The 24,477-nt window shown below is 35.9% G+C and overlaps 1 protein-coding gene across 2 annotated transcripts in view; it reads right to left on the reverse strand.

Moving 5' to 3' along the window:
• The window catches only part of grik3 (glutamate ionotropic receptor kainate type subunit 3), a 157,954-nt gene that overhangs the window by 35,945 nt on the left and 97,532 nt on the right, over positions 1 to 24,477 (reverse strand). For both annotated transcript variants that reach the window (XM_051131333.1, XM_051131334.1), the window contains 3 exons: positions 22,683 to 22,790; positions 19,212 to 19,325; positions 8,456 to 8,659 (listed from right to left, as the gene is read on the reverse strand). In XM_051131333.1, coding sequence (XP_050987290.1) covers positions 8,456 to 8,659; positions 19,212 to 19,325; positions 22,683 to 22,790 — 426 coding nt within the window. The remainder of the gene's footprint in view (positions 1 to 8,455; positions 8,660 to 19,211; positions 19,326 to 22,682; positions 22,791 to 24,477) is intronic.

The raw sequence follows: 24,477 nt of genomic DNA on the forward strand, positions 1-24,477 counted from the left end.
CAAGGTGACTCAACTGTTGAAACAAGTGGCCTAGTTTCCTCTCTGTCTGCTATTTCATTCCCTCCCTCTCTTTGAATCGCAAGAGCAGGGAGGCGTTCACTCGCTGATATCTGGCTGCATATTTAGAAGGTCACCATTTACATCGCCTTACCCTGCTTCCTTCTCTCCAGGGTTGGACAGGAGGTTAATGAAACCAGCTGCTTGGTGCACGCTTCACTGCGTCCTTCCCCCTAACATGATGAAACTCGCGAAGGGGTTCAGACTCTGGTCTTACAAAATACTGCAGTCCACCCATCATGAACCGAAGCATTTTCATCACGACGTGATGTCCTTTCTTCCTCCTACAACAAGACTGCTGTTACATTTGCTTGGCTTTCTGTGACATTTCATTGCTGTGACCTGTCCTGGTGAATTGTACTGCCCTTCTTTGTATTGTTCTCTCTTTCTTGCAGCCTGGGCTTTGGTCTTGTTCTTTTGGACAGTGGTTATGAAAAGAGCCACAGTTCTGATTGACAGACCTGAGTGCCCAGAAATATAGTACAGCATGTGGCTAACAAGGGAAAAGAGGAAAAACGAAGAGAAAGACAACCCCAGTGTGTCTACAGGTTGGGTACCTGCAATCTCATTAAATATTTAGATTATCAACACAGTTTTTTTCTTTTGTTCTCTCGGCTATCCGCGGTAACCATTCAAGACTATGGATCTCACCTGCAGGGCAAGGAAATCCCTGCTGAAAACACTACCGTGCTGGTCACCCTGATGTGTTTTGGATGATGGCTCCTCAGACAAGCATCTTACCTGGTTTAACCAGCAAGATTTTCTTGGTTGCCAAGACCTCTGTGTTTTAAAATTCGACGCACAAGCGTTAAATAAAATGCACATAATTATCAGTTCTCATTCTATATCCTCCATGTCTTAGTAATATAATACTTAAATGCTTATTTTTTTAATCAAAGCTCTGTATATTTTATTGTGAGACAAAACGTATAATACGATGCAGTACAATGACGATTAAGAGATGAACAAATCATTGTTCTTTAACATATACTGGCTGTTTTACAAAAGCTTAGAACTTGGCCTATCCAATCAGATTTTTGAGCCGAGCCCACCGTTTTATAAAAACAAAATAAATTTGCATTAGCGAAAGGCAATTACACCAAAGCCAGAGCCAGATTTGAGACACAATGTCAATATTCGCTCATGGACAATGGACATGTCAATATCATTCGTGATAATCCTTTAAGGACTCTGCTTTTGCTTGTCAGGTCGTAACGAGAATGATTTAGCTGGGCAAAGTGCTCAGGACTGTGAAACATATTAAAAGGTCCTGCATAGTCCAAGTCAAAGTTAGTACAGCGAGACAATGAGCCAGCGCTGGTACATAACCTTCCGGCTTATCCACCGGAGCAAAGATTAATTACTATAACAGGAAGAAATGACGTGCTAAGGCAGCCATTAACACTGGCATGGCTGGATGATTAATGAGATCATCAATTATAACTAAATCAAGTATAATAAGCCTGTTGCATCATTTAGCCCCTTTACCACCGTGACCTTTAGCTTTGGAGTGGGATTTGTGGCCACTTTTGGACAAAAGGAGAAAAATAAACTGTGATGCCCTACTTGACACAACAGCCTTATGACTTTAATTAATATCCAGCTGAGTATTTAAGAAGCGTTCTTTTTCTTTAGCATTACAGCTATCGAATTGTACTCTCCACAATAAATAAACAAAATAAATATTTAAAGCTCTTGTCTTTACTTTGACATCATACATTCCATGAGTCTCCTGGAAAGCATCTCCAATCTAACTCCCATGAATGATCTGTAATCTCTCAGAAATCTGTCACTGACAGTGCAGAAGTCATAACACTTTTTTCAATTTTCAGAAAGATGGAAAATAAAACATATATTGTACATACCTTATATTATTTATCAGCAACTTACTGCTGATAATTGTTTTGCTGATTATTATGTAGCAATGCATTTTTGTATTGTGAAAAAAAGTTTGCTCTATTCAGTAATCCAGTAAATACAAATAATATCTAAACATCTTTAAAAACAACATGACACATTTATGTAATTATCACATACGCTTTTGCTTTTAGAACTTTTTTATTTTTTTTAAACTGAAGACTGCAAAGCAAATGTCCTTTTATGAAAATTCTGATTTTTTTAGAATCAGGTTTATTACAGTTAATTAAAACTACATTTATAACAACAAAAAAAAAAAAAATATTTCAGATAACATAAACATTAATTGGAGAAAAATGAACTAATACTAATAATAAAAAAAAAAAAAAAAAAAAAATATATATATATATATATATATATATATATATGTGTGTGTTTATATATATATACATATATATATATATGTGTGTGTGTGTGTGTGTACGTATTAAAAAATAAAAATAAAAAAAGAATAAAATTGCTAAACCTTCAACTAAAATTAAAGTAAAAATAGAAAATCTAAAATAAAATTTAATTTAAATTTCTAAATGTATATCAATTATTCTAAAATAACATTGTTTAGAATACTCCAGATTTATTAATGAGATTAAGAACAAATTATTATTATTATTATTATTATTATTATTATTTTGTGAGAAGTTCTCCTGTGCATAGAAATACAAATAATTCATGCAATTTTTAGTGAATGAGACCCAATGACTTTTGCCAGTGAGATGCCTATTACTGAAATGTTGATTTTGTTTTGTGACAGTTGGGGTTTTGTTTTTATTTCTCTCACATATCTGATAATCCTTAGTTTTACGGGGCTCGGTGACCTACAAAGACGTCTGAAGACGTCTGACTTATTTTGATAAACCTACACGAGCACATGCCGTTAAATAGATGTACTAGGGCAAAGGCGTTTGGTAATTCAGTTATGAAACCATGATTTATGTGAACATGCGGGGTGACAGTTAAAATGTATCACCCTATGATTTAATGGCACTTTATCAGCCAAAAACAACCCCGTACTAATCCGTCGTTGCTTGTTGTCTTCTTTAAATCTACGAGCCCTCGATGGATGACCCTACACGCGCATGTCACGGGCAGCAATAACACACACTCATCGTGTAAAGAACAATACCGAAGTAATGAAAATTCTGTAAGAGCTAATAAAAAATACTGATGAAAATAAATTGAGCTGATAAATAACTTTGACAAGAGCCATTAATAACAGCCTCTCAGTTCCCCGTGCACCCTCACAACAAGGGCTCCCGAGCAACCGAGTTCTTGTCTATAACTGTGTTTGCAGCTTATGTTGACGTACGGATAGCGAGGCGGTCGGAAAAGCCATTCTAAGTTCATGGAAATAACTTCGGAAATCTCATTCCATTAAAAAAATTTCCTTCTGCGCTCAAGTCTTAAATTGTTTTCATGAAAGGCTCAAGCCGCAACATTTGGTGAGAATCGGTTGAGAAATCACCGAGTCCATAAATCCGTCTTCAGAGATAAGGCTTTGAGTTTACTCACATGAAAACACTCTATCTAGCTCAGCCTCATGTGGCAGGCCGAGGTCAGGTCCCAGAGCTTGTTTCTTAGTTTGCTTTTCAGGTCTGCTGATTCCAGATCAGCTTATCTATATAGACAGCAGCAAGAAGGGCACTCAGCCGCAAAATGAGTGCTCCTAAAAATACACACCGCACCTTCGATACTGCGCAGGCCATCTGATAAGGCTCAAGTATACTACACACCCAAATCCGTCGCATTGAGCCCGAGGCTTAAAACATTCGACGAGAAACTAAAACTGGTCAAATTCTTCAGAGAGATATTTATAGAAAAGCAATGATTAAAAACACCATGAGATCACAGGCTGAGAGCTGGAGTTTGGTTGGGATAACTATTATAAGTGAGCTTGTTTATTATTTTTGACATGCTCGTAAGTGACTGCCGAGCGCATTTGTATTCACCTTTTTAGTGCATAACCTGCCATCAATAAATGAAGATTTGTTGCAAAAACAAATTTGGTGTTTGCCTCTGATTTTGGGATGAGATAGCAAATGGTTTACACCTGTATTTAGTGCTGCCTACTTGTAATCAAATCAGCCCTAACAGATACCAGATTAACACCGGGTTTAAATTGAGTCTGTATCTCCTAAACAAGCTGCTGCTCTCAAAGTGCAAACTCTAAGAATCACGTTGTCTTGTTTCCCACGTCTTCAATTAGACTATCCCTAAAGGAATTTCGCTAAATAGTAAGCCACTCTTCAGTCTGTTTGTTTATTTCGGAAGACTGCTTACACTTCGCTTTATATAGCTAAATTTGGGAGGAAAGCTATTAATTATTATGATTATTAATCCAAGTGGCTGCTTCAACTACAGATTCATTGGTAAAAACTCACAATAAGATCACATTAGTTAATGCATTGACCAACATTAACAATGAGCAATGCATTTGGAACAGTATTTACTCATCTTTGTTCACATTAACTAATAATAATAAGAATTAATTTTAAGGACCCATTCTCATTTTTAACCAGCATGCATATTACTAGCATTTCAGCTGTTAATTAGTACTTGTAAAGCAAATATTAATGCTTTATTCTGCATGAACATATTTTAAATCTTTTAATCCCACTCCATACCTAAACTACACTCTTTGCATCAATGGTTCCATAAAGAACCTTGAACGCCCACAGAACCTTTCAAATGCAGAAAAAGTTCTTTAGATTTTTAAATGTTCTTCAAAATGGTTATTTTAAGAACTGTTCACTTAAAGGTTCTTTGGGAAACCAAAAATGGTTCTTCTATGGCATCACTGCAAAATCACCCTTTTGGAACCTTTATTTTTAAGAGAGTAAACAACCACCTTGCTATAATAAGCAGAAAAGTCATAGTTAACAGTTAGTTCATAGTGAGAATTGGACCTTAAAATAAAGTAAGTAATACAACCATATTATTAAGAGACATAACTTTTGATTTTTATAAAACATTACTAACTGCTGGTATTAACATGAACTAAAAATTAAACAAAAAAAAAAATACTTCTGAGGTGTTTATTAATACAATATATATAATATTAATGTTAACTAATTTTAAACAATTGGAAACTTATTATAAAGTTTTGTCGATTCATTTACTGTTAGTGATCATTTCAAAACAAATACTACCAAAACTGCAAAAACTATTATTATCTATTTATATTTATTTTTTTCACCCAAGCTGTGAATCTATTAAACATTCTTTCGAAACTGCAGCATGTGCTAGAATGTAACTCTAGCAACTGAAAATAATCACAACGTTAGTCACACCCAGTTAACACCACAACACAGTTAACACGGTTATCACTATGATACTAGTAGGCACAATTGTTCACACACTAGTCAGAACCTGACAATGTATAAAAATTGCAGATGGGTCCACTGGCTTCCAAAAAATGCTCAAATTCAAGAAAAGGTACAAGAAGAGAGAAGAGTATTTGTCTCCGATGACAAATATCCAACATTTTTATAGGGTACTATGATTTCTGCCATGTGAAAAACATGGATTGAATCATGTAATGTAGTTTTAAAGGGGTCATCAGATGCTAAGTTGACTTTTACATGTTGTTTGAACATTAATGTGTGTTGGCAGTGTATGTACACATCTACCCTATAATGATAAAAATCCATGCAGTGGTTTTTAATTAATCTGTAAAAATAATATTCCCTTTTTCAAATCGAGCCATTCTCAGATGTCTGTCGTTGTGGCGTCACACCCACAGAGGCCGCTCCCACGATAGTTGATTGACATGAGCGTCTTACCTCAGATCAGTTGTAACAGTCAAACCTCCATGGTTTGATGCCGGAGCAGGGATGTAAGTTAGACAAGAACTGAGCGATTGAGGTGTTGTGTTGCTGGATGTAATAATTAAAGTAGTAGTCATCATTTACTCCTGACATCTAAGATGCTGAAGATGCAGTGGATTACATTTGTTTGTGAAGGGAATGCGCATCACGATCAACATATATCCGTCTATGTTCGTGCAAATCATTCGTGATGCAGCTTCACTTACAGCAGAAGTGAGTATAAGGCAGAGGTCTCAAATTCAATTCCTGGAGGGCTGCAGCTCTGCAGAGTTTAGCTCCAACCAGCTCCAACTCACACCTGCTTAGAATTTCTAGTAATCCTGAAGACCTTGATTAGCTGGATCAGGTGTGTTTGATTAGAGTTGGAGCGAAAATGTGCAGAGCTGTGGCCCTTTTTGTTTGAGACCACTGGTATAAGGTTTTTTTTTTATGAATCTTTGCAATCACCTTTCCTAATAATGTGCTAGTTAGCAAGTTTAGTGGCCAAACGCTAAATGCGGCTAAAGTAAACTCCACAGAGAGAAGAGAGGGGCGGGGCGAGCAGAGCTCATTTGCATTTAAAGCAGCCTCGACCAGAATGAGATGATTTTTGCAGAGCTGATTTTGGCAAGGTAAAAAGGGTGTTGTTTTACACTACCATTGAGAATTTTTAAACAAAGTATATTATAGACTTTTCATTAGGACCCTAAAGAATCATATCAACTTGTGCAAAATGGGCATCCGATGACCCCTTTAAAAATAAAGCAGATTGTCACAGAATTTTATAAATTTTGAATGAATAAATGAAAAGCAGGGCTTTAAAATGAACCAAATCATGATAAGGATGTGTGTTTTTGAGCATTAAACCACAAAAAGACTCCTATTAAAATATGAAATCTGCATTTTCTCCAAATCTGTGTGTAAATGAGCGAAGTTTCCCTTTTTACACATACAAAAGCCAATGTAACACTTATGGTGTTTTCAGTGTCTGCTGTCTCACTATATGAGGACATGAACACATCAACTTCATCTCCAGAGCTGCTCTGAGAGTCACTTCACCAGCATTTCACCATATAATTTGAGAAAAGACTATTATCAGATATATACAAAAACTCAAATGTCTTCATTATAACCCACACAACAAAGTTTCACTTAAAACTTTGCAAACTTTACAGCTAATTTTGTTATTCTGTACAATTATAGAAATGAGAAATGTATCAATTGTTTGGGAAATGCACCTTAGCAATTTAGGAAAAACTGTGCTTTCCTCAACCGTCATGATCATCTCCTTTTCTCTCTACAACAGTGCAACAATAGTGCACCACATGTTTACCAGATCTATCGCCTAGTGTTTGCTTAGTTTGCCTCAGCTGGGGTTGCCTGAAATATGTGGAATCACAGTTTGGACATGTTTTTTTTTTTTCTCAGTGCAATTTTCTACTGTGAGTTTTTCGATGAAAAATGCCGGATGTCCACATTGTGTCTCTGCTCTGCTCTACACTCATTAGGCTACTCCGTCTGACCGTGTCAGTGCGTCGGCAGCTCTCCTCTCAAATTACGCGGGGGAGAAGACACGTTAGTACTATGAGGGAGTGAAGGGTTTGAGGCTACAGTCCTGAAAGCACATGCCCATCTACAACCCTGTTTGCACTGAATAATTACCTCATACATATGACACTAGCTCAGTAAGATGTCCTGGGAGTCCCTACAGTGTGGCGTGTCCCAAACACATAAATTAATTCGACATACAAAAAAAAAGTTTCATAAATTTTTTACAGTAAGGTGTTAAACTCAAGTCTGAATTATCCTGAACCCTCCATAATTTACACCCTGCATTATCTCAAACTTAAAAGAGAAATGACAATTATTGTATGCATTATTACATTTCATTAAATTTGAGGAGACCGATATGTTCTTCTTATACTTTGTCACCTCCAGCCATTTACACACACACACACACACACCCACCCCATCTCCATTTTTGACTCTTCCAGCCATAATCCCTTTGTTCCCCTCAAGGTGACTGCAATCGGGCCGGATCTGGCCAAAGCACAAGGAAGATTAAGTGCCGCAGCAGTAAGTCACCTCTCCCAACCCTTCCAGCACCTCGCCATTGACTCCCACCATATGACTTCCTCCACTAAATGCCACTTAAGCTATTACAGCTCTCCAGCCCCGGGCTTCTGGTGACCTCAGAGGGTGAGGACAGCGAAAGGGCGATGGGATGGGAAGCCAGCACAGCAGCACCCTTTCCTGTGACAGGGCTTACACCCCCAGCCTGACAGCACTGAGACTTGAGAGAATGGGCTTGGGGTACATTGAGGGGAATCAGCTTTCAGCATTGTCTAGTTCTGCTGACTCGGTAAAGGCGTTTAAACGTATTCGCTGTGGCAGCACTTGCCGCCGTGTCTTCGCGGTGTGTCAATGCGATCCAGGTGTGTTCTGTCACCTTTGCAGCACACGTTTTGTGAGAGGAAGCAGTATTGGAGCGAGCAACACCTTTAGTTAATTGCGTTATTGTGTCATCTTTGCATTTTGTTTAGACATCAGAAAACCAGCTTTATTAAAGTGAAAGGCATAATTAGTGATGCAGGTACTGGTAAATCTGACTCAGCAGAAACAGCATTAGTGGTGTTTGTTACTTAACCGCTATGACGCTGTACAGCGTGAATACTTACGTGCTCCATGAGTTCCTTTATCATCCCATTCCACTGGCCTTTATCATCTTGAAACCCATACTTTCCATCTGGCACAAGGTGGATCTCGTAGGAAAAACCCAGAATGCTGGCCAACTCCTTAAGCAGGTCAATACAGAAGCCCTCAAAGCGGTCATTGCCGACGAGTGCCTTGTCAGACTTCTTAAGCATGACATATGGCTCCTCCTGTACAAATACAAAATATCCAATGAGAAGCATCTTCAAATGAGCTGAGGTTTCTCATTCGGTTTACCGCACACACACCTTACTGAGTAGAAGTAATCCTAGCTGACAACTGGCTCAGTTTCAAAGGCAAACAAATTCACTTTTTTATATAACCCATAACATGAAATGCTTTAGATAGTTTATGTTAAAACTGCACCATGCAATTTCTGTGCCACTAGTGGCACCAAATGAATTGCAGGTTGTTTGTTTGAATGGCCTGAATGACTTGAGTATCCGGCTGGATTGCCTAAAACCAGTTTGAAGCAATTCTATTTGACATAGAATTTACAAGATTAAGTACAGTGTAAACTAATTTAATGATGCCATAAAACAGCATTAGATTTTAAGTAATTTCTCTGCATTAGATGGCATGATTTGTTGGGTTACTTCAGGAAACATCAATGAAAATACATTATGCATTCCCACGCCTCGACCATCCCACCCTGACATTATTTTACTCCGATGGTCCATGACAATCTCTACAGGTCATTATTTTGTCTTGCCTCCTGCATTCCCTCACAATGAAGAAAGCTGTGCTATACATGAAAGACCCCAAGATGTTCCTGGGATTGGCTCATGCAGCAGAGCTGGCATGAGGTACTCAAATGTTGGCCAGAGAGCAGGAGAGAAAGATAGCACAGCCACAGCCCTAGAGACACTGGTCCTGAGGGGCTCTCAAAACTGAAGAACTGTCCTGTTGTGCTGAGCCACAGTGATAAGCCTATATTACCCTGGGATGTTTACGAATAAAACATGGCATGTTGTACATAGAACATCTTCCATGACCTAGACCTCCTTAACATGTACATCCTGAATCCACAATGTAAGGCTAGGGAAGAAAGTTTAAGGAGAAGCAGTCATATTAGCCAAGCCAGCTGTGCTCACCAGCTGCTACACACCTCTAGAACCATTTCCATCATCTGTATCCATGGAAATCTTTGCTAAATCCTGGCTGTACAAATCCCAATTGCAGAAGACACAAGAACTGAATTCTCAGTGCAGGACCCAATCCAGGCTCACTGAAAATGGCGACGTTTCTAGAATACTTATATTACATATCTTATTGCACATTTTGCGGCAGTTTCAAGTTGAACTGTCCAGTGAGTGGTGCTAAAACACACATTCAATACTCGACCGTGGCCACATTTTAATTACATTGCTTCAGGCACATAGTGTGGCAGTTCAGGGGAGTCCAAGGAGTGTCGCTAAAAGGTAAAGGCTCTATCGAGTTGAAAAAATAGCAAAGCCCCTACATCAAACCTAACCCTAATCCTAACCAATAGTGCTAGCAAAAGCAAAAGTGATATAAAAACACACTTGCTGATGCAACCGTGCAATTTTAATGTTTTTCTATGCAAAGTTTGTTAAACTGTGGTTTCACAACATTCGTGCCTAGAAAACCCATACATATGTGACCCTGAACCACAAAACCAGTCTTAAGTAGTACGGGTATATTTGTAGCAATAGCCAACAATACATTTTATGGGTCAAAATTATCTATAATAAATAATAAATGATCATAATTATTAAGATATTAAGTAAAGATCATGTTCCATGAAGATATTTTGTTAATTCCCTGCCATAATAACACTTAATTTTTGATTAGTAATATGCAGAAAGAACCTCATTTGGACAACAATAAAGGTGATTTTTCTCAATATTTTGATTTTTTTGCACCCTCAGCTTCCAGATTTTCAAATAGTTGCATCTTGGCCAAATGTTGTCCTATCCTAACAAACCATACATCAACGGAAAGCTTATTCATTCAACATGTAAATCTCAGTTCAAAGAAATTGACCTTTTTTGTTTGTTTTTTTGGTCCAGGTCACATATGAATTCAAATCTCAGTATTGATATCAAATCTCACAGAATTAAAAAATTGTTTTGAGGTTGTAACAATATTGTGCAAGGAATTGTGTGAAAATTAAGCTTTCTTAATTGAAAGTCCTGTATGTCCTGTAAATCATAATTTGTGTGAAAGGAATAAAAGTTGTCAGTGTTCATTTCAACTGAAAACAGTTGTAAAAACATACGTAGAGGCATGCATTTCCAACGATCCTACAGGAACTGTACTAGATCTGTTTGTCTATATACTGCTGGGCCTGAACCAGGTTCTGCAGCATCTAAAATTATGTTAAATGTGTTCCCACAATGCAGAGGTCACTATGTAAGTCCTCTTACGCCACCTTTTTGATTGAGATTCCCTTTAAGTGCACTGAAAGTCAGTCATCTGATGGGGCTGCTGCCAAAACCATTCAGAATTTATCTTTTAAATGGCAAATTATTCCACCTAATCTACAGATGAGTTCCCATTACAACATTGAAATACTGTTATAATGGAACCATGAAAGTACCCCAGCTTGTGCAAGTTGCTGTACATCAGTTTCCCATCTACAAACAGATGGTTTAGTGGAACGGTTTAATCAGACATTAAAACTGAAGTGAGTGCGTGCAATTGGGATTCTTCTGTAAAACTGTTTATGTACTTGGACATCTAAGAATTCCCCAAGCTAACAAATGGCTTTACTACTCTTGAATTGCTCCTTGGACATCAATCTTAAGACCCTCATGGCTTTGTTAAAGTGCAATGGGAGCAACAGACATTGCCCTTTACATTCATCCATCTACATACAGATGGATTATGTGCATGCCCGATAGCACATCTACCGTCAAAGTGTGAATTTTGGGCTTGTTGGTATTGTCCATACACACTTTCTAAAATGGTGGGAACCTAGCTGGGAATAAATGTGAAATATAAGTGTGAACCAGCAATGTTCACGAAGACATTTACTTGGGTGAACAACTTTCCTTACATTAGCAATAAAAAGAATTACAGTACATAAAATGTGCAAGGTCTTTAAAAGCAAGTGACAGTGAGAATGGCTTGTACTCAATGTTGAGGGCTTTTTGAGGAGGAAATTCAGTGGATTAGTCCTTGAGAAATCAGATCCCCTGACCTGTGACATTTTTCGTAATGGAGACAGATAAAGATGTTTTAATGAAGCATTATGTCAGCATCAGTAGTTATACAGTTATTTCAGGATTGCTCTATTTACTGCTTGCAGTGCTTCTGATCAAACTCCCTCGAGGTGACCTTCACTATCTGTGTTTCATCTAACATTCCGTGACACCCTTCTAGCCCTGACAGCATTTTCCATTTTAGTCAGAAAAGACAGAGCAAAATGACACCATTCAAGCCGGACAGAAAATCCAAAGTATTCATTTGGCAGCAGAAAACAGGACTGGTGTTCCTGTCATGCATGTTCATCCTTGAACTGAATTGGAGAATCAGTTTCATTGCATTTCTCTGCCCTGTCCAGACTTCTTAATAATAATAGATGCTTTAGACTGTTGTGAACAGTGGGATCTGTGAAGATCTGTGCGCTCTGAAAAGACTGTAAAATAAACAATTTATTTGAGAGACCAGGACTTGTTGTCACACAGCAGAATTTCCACAAGGGCTATGTCAGCACTCTCAGTAAATAAGTATTAAGGCTGAGTCAATTACGTAAATAGTTAGTCCCATTACACACATTTATATTACCCACTTTACATTAAGTGTCTCTAATTACTATGTACTTAAATTTAAATGAATCATTTGATACAATGCACTTATCGTGTACATACATGTTTTTACATTATACTTATATTTAAAAATACCTTCCATCTATAATTAATTTCTGTAGTTGCATCTGTTATTACACAATAATACATTTGCAATAAACATATATATCCCTCTCTGGTCTATACATCCTGCTTAACTGCCCGCTCTGAAGTCTCAATCTGAATCATTTTGCGACACAATGGTTTTTCTAGGGATGGGTACCGAAACCCACGGCCACGGTGCTAAATTATGAGAGACCAGAGTATCGATAAGCTCTGACGTTAACGGTTCTGCTAACAGTACTGGAGAAATTAAGAAAATACATATACATTTATTAATGCTATGTATACATTATCTTGCATATTCTGTCTTCCCAGAGTCTCCCACTGTCTATTTGCAAAAATATTAGGACATTTGTCTATGATGCATTTTTGCTATTCGCAATTCAGAAGAGAGATCGCGCTCACGTGGAGGAGCTACAGAGCACACAACGTGAAAGCCCTGTTTAACTGTGATGATAGAGGACGGAACTAAACTATAAAACATCTGCTTACACATTAAGCCTGCGGGTGTGATATTAAGCCCATTTTATTGTTGATTTCGATGTTGGCTTCCAAATATCATAAAAAAAGAAGATATGAGGTAAAACTATTCGTTCAACTTCTTTACCATCACAGCGGTGCACATTTGTTCCTCCCTACCCAAACTAAACGTCACAATCAGCACAATCGGTGACTTTTTCAAAAGGCAGTCTTTAGCCTACTGTTGCTAAATTGCAGGATATGTTTGATAAAATGTTAAATCACAATAATCTGCGCGAAAGATGCTGTTCCTCAGGCTTGTGTGTGCGGCGTGGCTGCGCGCTCCAAAACGGACAAGCAAATTACACTTTGGGTTTCAAGTGTGCGCCCAAACGATCAAATACATACACAAATATGTCAAAGTGGCTAGCTTGGAAAGTATTCACTTAAACACAGTTTATGTCTCGGACGTGAAAAGCCGTGGGAAAATCCGATGTGTCAACACGAGCTCATGGACGTGCGTATCAATATTGTTTCTGTTTCTATTTGGCATACACAATGGTTGGGGTATGCGTATTATACGCTAAAACTGTGTATCATATGTACGCCAAGACATTGCGTTATCACATGCCCGTCAAAACTGCGTATCATATAAATGCCAAAAATTGCGTATTATATGCACGCCAAAATTTCTTCATATAAACAGCACGCCAGAGAAAATCCCTTTTAGTACTTAATCTGAATATGTTAGCTTTAATAAGCATTATCAAATTATACAGTGAAAACTATGCAGTGTTGTTTTACATTTGGATATTTTATTAAATTTCTTTTGTAGGCGATATTATACCTGAACAAAAATGTTAGGAGACCACCATGAAAAAATTAAAGCACTATGTATTTCATTTGTATCTTTGTTTTATTGTATTTGACAGTTTGTTTTACTTTGTTTCTTTGTTCATGTTCTTAATGCATCTTATGTATATAAAACACTGAAAAATGTCTGCACATTGGTGCATTTACAAATTGATGCTTTATATTAATTTCATTAAATTACATTTATTTTACAGCAACAATAATTAAGCTATATATATATATATATATATATATATATGACACCTATATTTTTAATATATTTATAATGCAAAACTTTTTTTTTTTTTTTAAGACTAAAATGGATATCTTTTTAGGTGTCAGCCTCCTTTAGATGAAACCATAAGCCATGGACTAAATGGATGTAGAATGAAACAAAACTTTGTACAAGTTGTCCAATTATTTCGATCAAAAAGTTTGCTTGGCCAAAAAAAAAAAATAATAATCATATAACAGTTACCATCTGTTCCAAGTCCCCAATCTGTAAAAATCCCCAAGGTTCTGTAAAAAATCAAAGTTTTCTTCTACCTCTTTCTTCTGCATGATCAGTAACAGAAAGAATCAGTTACATAGACTTAAGTATAAAACAAGCTGTTTAATCAAAGCAAGAAAGTGTTAAATGATGCCTTAATAATTTGAGCAATGACATCAGACAAAAGTTTTGGGCTTCCTGATTGTCAGCTGATGCAATAATATGATCATATTATATTCTAAAGCCCACAACTTATACTTTGGCAATCTTAGCACCGGTTTGCCTTATTTCTAAAGGAGGTTGTTGTCAGACAGCCTTTAGGATGCTGGTACACCATTATTTTCTATCTATCATAATTGTTATGTGTGATGTGTTATTATTCATTTGTATGCAAAATTGTTTCACTGTGACCCTTATTCAATACCCCTGTTTAGTGTCTTAAAAAACCCAAAAAAGTGAGATATGTGGTTACTATTTTAAGATAACAAAACCAGGGACCACTGCATGGTACTAGAAAATCACTGATTATATCCTATCAAGACCTTAACTCATAATTATAGCCTTGCGGCCCAATCCACATTTAATGACAGTGTTTATCCTTGTTGATAACTCATCTGCCTGTCCAAAATAAGTCCACAGAGGCTGTTGTCAGTACCACAAAATCCCGAAACATTCCTGCGACATGCATAAATGCAGCCCTAAGGCATCTGTAAGAATGCAGCGTTGAATAGGCACACATTTATTTTAAGACGTGTCATTTCTGCTATTATCTGGCAAATGACATTGGGTAAAGCAGAATTTCACCCAGCGTGCATCTGCTTGTAACAGTAATAAGTTAAGGCCACATGTCTACAGTAAATCTCTCAAAATATCCTATGGACATAAACCAAACTGGAATGGGTTAGTGGCATTACCCAGTAAGTGCACTGACTGAATTTTTTAAGTACCTGTGCAAGGGTTAGCCGTTCAAGCGTATTACTTGTTTTAGGGCTGTCAATCATAATTTTTAATCAAATTACCTGATTAGCTGATTAACAACGGTAACACTTTATTTTACAGTGCCTTTGCTACACATAACATATGCTTCCTATTCACTTTAATATAAGCATTGGCACAGCCAATTGTAATTTGAATGTGCCAGGCTTCCGGTGTCATTTGCATCCAGTTGTGCTGCTTGCCAGTGCAAACTGATATTTGTTATGTTATTTTAATTTACTATCATAACCATGAACGCATTACAGCGCGTGTACAATTATTAGGTAAGCTGATATTTTGATCTTTTTTTTTGTTTGTTTTTACCAAACATATTTGACCAATTCCAGACCACACGGATCCTGAAAACTACTATTAATTTTGTATTTAGTCATGTATACATGATATAGAACTGTCCATGAAGGCTGCAAGTGAAAAACCTCATATGTTCAGGTGCGCATAATTATTAGGTCGATTTTTTCTTACAGATAAAATTAGATGAAACCGCAAAATAATACTGAATGAATCTGAAGAAGTATGTGTAAAATGATTAAATACAAAATTAATAATTAAGATTGATGTGGTTTGGAATTGCTAAAATGTACTTGGTAAATAAATAAATAAAGATTAGAATATCAACTAATAATTATGCACACACTGTAGTTTGTACCGCAAACAGTTTTACCATTGAATCCACTTTTTTCTCTCTCTCTCTTATTCTTCTAGTTATTTACCTATAGCAACGAATGCAACAGAAGTTTTGCATATTCACTGAAAATAGCTTATTTCCACATAGGTGGATAGAAATAATTGTAAACACTGCATAATTATATGCAACTGACCACTGCATACTACATTATTATTACTATTATTTCAGACAAAAGTATTACAATGGAATATATATTATATATATATATATATATATATATATATATATATATATATGTGTGTGTGTAGAATTTTTTTTTTTTTTTTTTTGTTATGATATTGTCTATCAGAGACTGCAGTAATCCAAAAAGCATATTATAAGCTCGTACTGCAGTTTTGTCGTCTGCTTCTTTAAATGGTAGAGCTCTGGGTTCTGATTGGCTGTTATTGTTTTTATCATTATTCAGCTGAAAAAATAAAAAAATAAATAATAATAATAATAATAATAATAATAATAATAATAATAATAATAATGTGTGTGTGTGTGTGTGTGACCCTGGACCACAAAACCAGTCATAAGGGTCAATTTTTAAAAATTAGGATTAATACATCATATGAAAGCTGAATAAATGTATTTGTTTATGTAGCTGAATAACCTTTCAGTTGATGTATGGTTTGTAAGGATAGGACAATATTTGGCAGAGATACAACTATTTGAATATCTGGAATCTGAGGGTGCAAAAAAATCTAAATATTGAGAAAATCACCTTTAAAGTTGTCCAAACGAAGTTCTATATATTTACAGTAGGAAATTTACAAAATATCTTCATGGAACATGATCTTTACTTAATTTCCTAATGATTTTTGGCATAAAATAAAAATCAATAATTCTGACCCACACAATGTATTTTTGGCTATTGCTACAAATATACCCCAGCGACTTAAGACTGGTTTTGTGGTCCAGGGTCACATATATATTAAAAAATGAATTAGGCAGAGTTCCTCTGTGCCATCACAGTTATGGTCTCTGTTATTACGTGCAGTATTAATTATTATTATATTATATTATTACTATATTTGTGCACTATTAGGTGCAGTATGCAGTATTGACTGCTAGCTGCTGAAATGGGTACTGCAGTCCAAATTAATAACATTGGAGAGAGTTGTTTCTCTGCCCTCTCGTCCTCAGACTCAAAGCTCATGCGGGTTGCCAGATTGAGGACACACATCAGGAATAAGCGCATTTGACAGTTTGAGAGGGCAAGTTGAATTCCTCTGATCATAGAGCTTTTTAGACAGAGACAGAGGCTTTTTAGGTCAGGTAGAATCTGCGATTTCTATTTCTATTTCTATTTCCTGTTTGTTTGGCGGCTTCGATGGCTGCAATACGCTGTGTTCTCTGCCAACTGGCAACCTGCGGTGTCGAAATACTATTGGGTCACAGAGACCAAAACAAGACATTCTGACAATGAACACATTTCAAAGTAGAAAAACCGTAGCACCGTTTTAACAAGTAATGGCTGGTTTCCACTGAGCAGTAGGGGAGCGCGGGGCACAACTTAACACTTTTTGAATTTCTCAGTTTGTGTAAATCCACGTGGGGTTCAGAGTATAATTTTTTATCCACATTAATTTCACACTTGTCTTGTACAAATATGTCACTCTGTTTCATAATTACAGTGTATATGTTTTTCGTTATTTACCTCAAAAGAAAGGAGGTGGGGTACATTGTAATGTGAAGGGCACATTGTAACATGACCATATGACAGCATAAAATGTTATCTGATCGAATGAAAAAAAATACACGACAAACTAAAATATTTTGTCAATAAAATAAAATGATTAACTTTTTTCAAATAAAATAACTGCGTTTTTGAAGAATTCAAAATCTAATTTTTGAGTTTCACAATGAATACATTGGGACGGTCCTGATCGCAAAACACAGCTATACAGTATAGTTCAAAACAATGTGTGAAAATAGATGAAACACATTCAGACATTCAGAAAAACACTTCCCTCCCTCCAAACACATCTCTCATAGAACACGAGACATAAACGAGCCAAATTGCATTACGTTTCTTGAAATAATCATTTCTGAACATTAAACAAAGATTTTCAGTCTTTATTCACCTGTTACTTGTGTTTTCTCACTAAAATCCATAAAAGTAAATAGTGAAAATTACATCACTAATGTCATAGAATAGCATAGTTTAATAATAACGCAGTGTTACAACGTTCCCCATCAGCACGACTGGAATTTATCATCTTCTGATGGTTTGCCAAGCATTAATAAACTGATAAATAACAGATTGGAGATTAAAATAATAGCAGATTTGTCTCATTTTAAATGAATCCTAAAAACTGAGATGAAAAATTTACTTCTGCCAGAAATTTACTTTTACTATGGTCAAATAAATATTCAGTGATATCTTCAAAAGGCTTTTAAATTTTGCCGCACTTTTTTCTCTGTATAGTGTTGCTTTGGCAACTAGTAAATACCGTAAATTTGGTTATGCTAGCGTGTGTGGAAATATTTAAACCATGTGTGTTACAACTAACCCCACGTTAGTTTGTGCCCTGCACTGCCCTACAGTACAGTACAGTACGCAATTACTTCCATTTCCATTGTTCGAAGTTGTGAATGGTATCAAAATAGCGAACCGTACCAAAACACTTTTTTGGTACCCTTCCATTGGGGTACCTAGCACAGCAAAATGTACTCATTCTGCCATGCTGTTCATGCGTGTCAGACTTATTTACATCGAAGCGTGCAAACAAAAACAGTGTATTTTATCATTTTATATTTTCACACAGACAACAGCCTTTTCTCAATATGCTTTCCTGTCTGTTCTTGTGGACTTCTGAAACATGATCAGTCATTGCCCAAAAACCTGCATAATTTCAGAATTTGTGTTATTGTGTCATGAAATGTAGTTTTAAGGGTTTCAGGCGGAATGTAATTACACCGACTGCAGACATCCTTGTACGGGGAAGAAAAAAAAAAATCATGATAATTAATCTACATAATTATTTGACTAAGTTTCATTTCCTATGTCAAATAGCCAAAATGTGCTGAGAGATGGTACTATCTTCAGTTACTAAAGAAGTCAGGGGAGATGGTCGAGGCTCAAACTTTGTTTCAAACAGGGGAAGACATCTTGTGTTGTTGATTCAGCCAGGTCAATTTATTTCAAGGACTGAGACACTGAAAGGGACAGAGCTATTTGGCATTTCTCTGAGAGGAAATGAGAATCTGGAGCATGTACGTTTCATTACTTGAAAAGCAGCCCATATGCTGACCTGAAACAAGGTAAAGCATACTAGAAAGAAAGTGAAATTTAGAGAAAGAGTAAATTAGACATAGAATGATAAAGCAGAAGACAGAAAGAGCGCTCTCCTTCACACACAGCGTTTCGATGACCTTACCAGGATGGTGGTGATGACCAGCGAGCGGTTGGAAAGCGAGTCTGTGATGTTCATGCCGTTTTGCCTGGGGACCTCGGTGATGTTCAGCCCTCCAGATGCACTCCACTTCCCCACCTAGAAAAGATGAAATTTATGTAGTCAGAGCATGTTTCACTTACCTGTGTGACCCATTCATATCGCAATAGCCCATCAGACTGCATTAGCAGCCCTGTGCTGAGCTCATCCAGAAGCATTAGTTGATTGGCTCTTCTGTTTTTATGCCAATAGGTCTGTGCTTGGGCTCATGAGTAGCTAGGCCCTTGCATACACTCTGAATACATTAACATAGAGGAAGGGCAATTCTACCAAAGGAGATTGCCTTTCAATTCAATTTTGCAAAAAGAAAATCTTGAACAAAGGAAAAAGCTGAACTTATGGCTTGAATTACAATCTGATAACATTGTAAAGGTGTTACATTTTTCTGGTGATCAGATTTCCCTATCCTATTCATTTAAAACTTCCTGTGAAAAATGGGAGTGTTATCGTAATCATTATTTTGGTTTTGCTTTTCAGATGTCTAAACATCTTTAAATATACACTATACATACACAGTTTCATGAGATCAATTACAGTGAATAGGTCAGTGCACATATTTGTGTGTGGTTATGAATTGCATGGTGACAAATTTTACAAGTTCAAGGTTATGCTTGCATATTTGGGAACATGTTTCTGACCTTTAAAATGAACAGCAATAAGGCAAGACAAAATGTGTTTATGTGTGTTACAATGTAGTGTTGTTGCACTTAATACAACTAGCTGTCCATCATTTAACAATAACAATATCCAGAATGTGTGTATTTAATAAAGCAAGTTTTTAAATATTATATTTCTTTCTTTCTTTCTTTCTTTCTTTCTTTCTTTCTTTCTTTCTTTCTTTCTTTCTTTCTTTTTCTTGATTTATTTCTTTCTTTCTTACAATAACTTTTAACATTTTAATTTAATTTAATTTAATTCACATCATTCCTGTGATGGTAAAGCTTAATTTTTAGCATCATTACTTATTACTTACTTATTCATCTTTATGTATGTATGTATTTACTGATATATAGAAAGTTAAAAATTAATTTTATTTTAAAAAATAACAAATACATACAAATACATTTTGTAAAATTACAAATGTCTTTACTGTCACTTTTGATCTATTTAATATGTCCCTGCTAAATGTTTAATAATAATAATAATAATAATAATGTAATGATGCTAAAAAAATTCAGCTTTGCACCACAGGAATAAATAGCATTTTCAAATACATTCAAATAAATAATAATATTTCATAATATTACTGTTTTACTGGGTTTTTTGTTTGTTTGTTTTTTGTTTTGTTTTGTTTTTTTAAATTAAAAAGCAGTCTTGACGAGCATAAGAGACTTCTTTATTTTATTTTATTTATTTATTTACTTATTTTTTGATACAATCTTAATTATTCTAATTTTTGACCAGTTTTGTATAAATATAAACTTGCATAAATATTGTATAAATTGGTTGTACCTTAACCCAACAATCCAAATATATCATACAACTACACTAAAGACAAGATATATTGCTCAATATTATCTTGCAATCTAATTTGTCTAACTCTGCAGTGGGACCAATCCAGTTGATTATCAATCAATGAATCTATTTCAGGCCGAGTGTTATATCTGCCTCGATGGATATTAGAAACAAAAAGAAAAAAAAGAAAAGAAAAAAAAAATGCTTACAATTAATTAAGGTGCAAACATGCACATACACAAAACAAACATATACGCAGTAAGAGGTAGACAGCTTAGGGAGTTGAAATAGTTGTACTGTGAATAATCCCTCTAATATCAGCGAATCTGAGCAAATTAAGCTACTTTTCTACGTTTTACAAACAAGCCCCTGCAGCGAGAAAAAGGAAGTCCTGCATATTGTTCAGTCACTCCTCAACAAATCATTACTGCAAACAGCCTCATAGCTGTCCGTATCCATCTCTGTCTGGGGACGAGCGGCGCTGCCCAGATAGAACACAACTGCTCTCATATTCATAAACCACAAGAGTGGCGAATTTCAGTCACGCAGGTGCAAAAATCACCCGACAAAACCGCTCACCTGAGATATGCATATGACTTGACACATGTATCAGTTACAGATTGTGCCAATTCAGGGTGATGCACGTTTCAGATGATATGCTACGCCACTTTATAGGGTGATGTTCCATTATTGCAAATTGACTGCAATTAACTCAATTCATTAAAAGTGATTATCAGGGGAAGGCATGATTATTTATTCACATTCCCGGCAGACTTTCTTGGCTTCTCAAAATGATAAACCTGTGGTCTACTACAAGAAATATGTGCATTCGATTTCCATACAGACTTAACTTAAAAATTTGTTTTATAAATTTCTGTGCATATGCTACTGAACTTGACCTGGTGATAAAGTGCAGGTTTTGTGGAAGTGTTTGGTGCAGTAGAGCTGCATGATAAATCGTATTTTAATTGTGATCATGATTTCTGCTTCTCTCAGTTTATTAAGCATAATTGTTTGTGATATGTCCCCGCTGGTTATTCTAAAAATGTTTCATTTCAATTTGTAATTTGTGTTATCTCGCATTCGCAAAAGCCTCCACAAATTTTCATGGTTGCGGTTGCCAGATTTAAAACCTTTAAATCCCTCAATCAGAGCATTTTTGGTCTTAAATCAGTACATTTTCTGCCCAATGGTTTACTTAATCTTCCCAACCTGGCAACCATGTGCACATGCTCTCTCTACATTAGGCCGGCAAACATGTAAGCTGCAGTTTTGTCTTCTCTAACAGTGTTTGTACAAACACACTTTGCGTAATTTAAATTTGACAACTAATCGATAAAATAGTAGTGCTAATCTTGCACTTATTTTCACAAAAGTGAGCACAGATATATTTGCATAGCTCATTACTGCACAAAAGCATGCTATGTGTAACTTCAGCCAGTCATTAACGGAGGCTTGTAATTAACAGTACTTTGTACACTAATCCAATTTGCTTTATGATCCACTAACTTATGCTTATGTTTAAACACCTCATTTGCTTCCTTGTTAGGAGGTAAATTAAACGTAAGACACAAATTGCTCTTTATTTGCACAGCAATGGTGACCAAATGCGACAAGGTACAAGAGGTTTCAGTACGCCAGACTGTAAGATCAGAAGGTTATTTGAGGGGAGAAACAATCCTTTGCAATGATGCATATTTGTTCTTTCGCAGCACAAGAGCTTCTGGCATAATTGACTATGCAAAACAAAAGTGAATTATTGCACGTTGTTTAACAGGCGAGCATTAGCAGAAGAAAACAGCTTTTGATCATTGTATCCCTCCTGCTATGCAAAAAAACATGAAGACATAGCAAAAGCATTATGATCCTATATGTGCTTTGTTTGTGAGTTATGTTGTGTCTGATTTGAGAGAGCTGTTATGTGTTTGTGTGGTGGTTTACCTTTTGAAGGCCATCCTCTTTAAGACTCACAATGTCAAGATCAAAGTCGGTGCGCAGACCTGTAGTTCTGTTGAAGCACAGCCGTCCCGTCAGGCCATCCCAGTGAGACTTCAAAGAACAACGAGAGAGGTTCAACAATTAAAACACAGCAGGGTTGTGCGATATTTAGAATTTAATTGAGAGTGTTAGTTCAATCCCAGTTAAATTCGCCAATTTGAATTTCATTTAAATCAACAAAGGAGGCAGAACTGGAGTTCCTATTATAATTAAAAAAAAAAAAAAAAAAAAAAAAAAAAAAAAAAAAAAAAGTTAGAATAACATGGATTTTCTGTCATTTTTTGGGGCCACTATATACAGTAAATGCAGTTTAAGTGAAATATTACCACTTTAAATGAGCTTAAAAAAATATTATGTTACAGAATTTATGGGGCATTATCAGTTTATTATATTAATAATAAACACTCAAATGCCACCTACAGTACAATTAATATTTCATTTGTTTTAATTATATTTAACATTAACATATGTTAATATATTAAACGAAATAAAGTACTTATCTAGAATTAACAGTACAGGACAAAAATTGAATTTCCTGATACTCTTGTCTATTAAAAACATGCTTAAATAGTTACATTTTGCCAATATTATTGATATTTATTTCTAGAAATTGCTATTATATATATATATACACACACATACACTTGTATCAAAGGTTGCGTTATACTTTAACATTGTCCGTCATTTTGACAGACAGGGTCATAAAAATTCTGTCATAATCTATTATTACCTGTCATTTTCATATTTTAATTCTAACACATTTAATTGCTTATATTTTGTTCACATTTTCTTTTTTAATTATGAACCTACAGCACGATATAGGCTTATGCATTTATTTATAAGAGAACAGATGACACACCGTGCCTTTTCATGTTCAACAGCACACTCCCCAGTAAAAGCGATTTTAATATATTCTCATTTTTATGAACCAATATCAATTCGTCAATCCCAATCGATCTCTTGGTCTATGCTGTTTGTTTTCAGTTAATGAATGAATACGTAGTGCACCTCCCATCCAATACATCGAAATAGGCTAAGCTTTGTGTTACTTTTCACCTGAAACAAAGTCTCAGATTTGAAATTCTGTCCATTTCATCAGGAAATGAGGGCGTGTACTCGCCTGTACTTAATCAAACGCATAGAAAAACATTCGTTACAGTTTCGTTTTTGTTCTGGATCCAGTGCTCTGCTGCTACACTGGAGCACACTCGCCACCAACTGGACAGGGGTGGGAATTACAGTTGCAATTTACAGTTGCAATTTACACCCTCAGATCACCTTCAGATTTTTCCTTCACAGATGAAAATATTCTGTCAATGGTGGACAATTTCCGGTTAATGTGACCTCAGATAACAGAAAACAGCTTCTAAATCATAGTTCATTGTTCATTTAATAAAGCTTGTTTTTTTAAATAAATAAATAAATAAAGTAAGTAATGTGTTTAATCATTTGTAATCACAGGACCCCGCCCCACCATCCCCCCTTGTTTATTTTATTATTTTTTTTTTTACAATTCGACCACTGGTCAGCTATCTGAAATAACATAAGTTTTCTTTCAAATTCCAATTTAGCATTCATGCAGTGTGTTTCCAAATCCATTCAAATTCACACTCAACAATTGAAAAGGAGTCCGTTCCTCAGTTCTGAATTTTGTCCAAGTACGGTACACTTGTGCTTGCACACACACACACCAATACACATCCTTATGAGCACACACACACACACACACACACACACC

The sequence above is a fragment of the Labeo rohita genome, chromosome 16 (assembly GCF_022985175.1).
Source record: "Labeo rohita strain BAU-BD-2019 chromosome 16, IGBB_LRoh.1.0, whole genome shotgun sequence".
Taxonomy (NCBI): domain Eukaryota; kingdom Metazoa; phylum Chordata; class Actinopteri; order Cypriniformes; family Cyprinidae; genus Labeo; species Labeo rohita.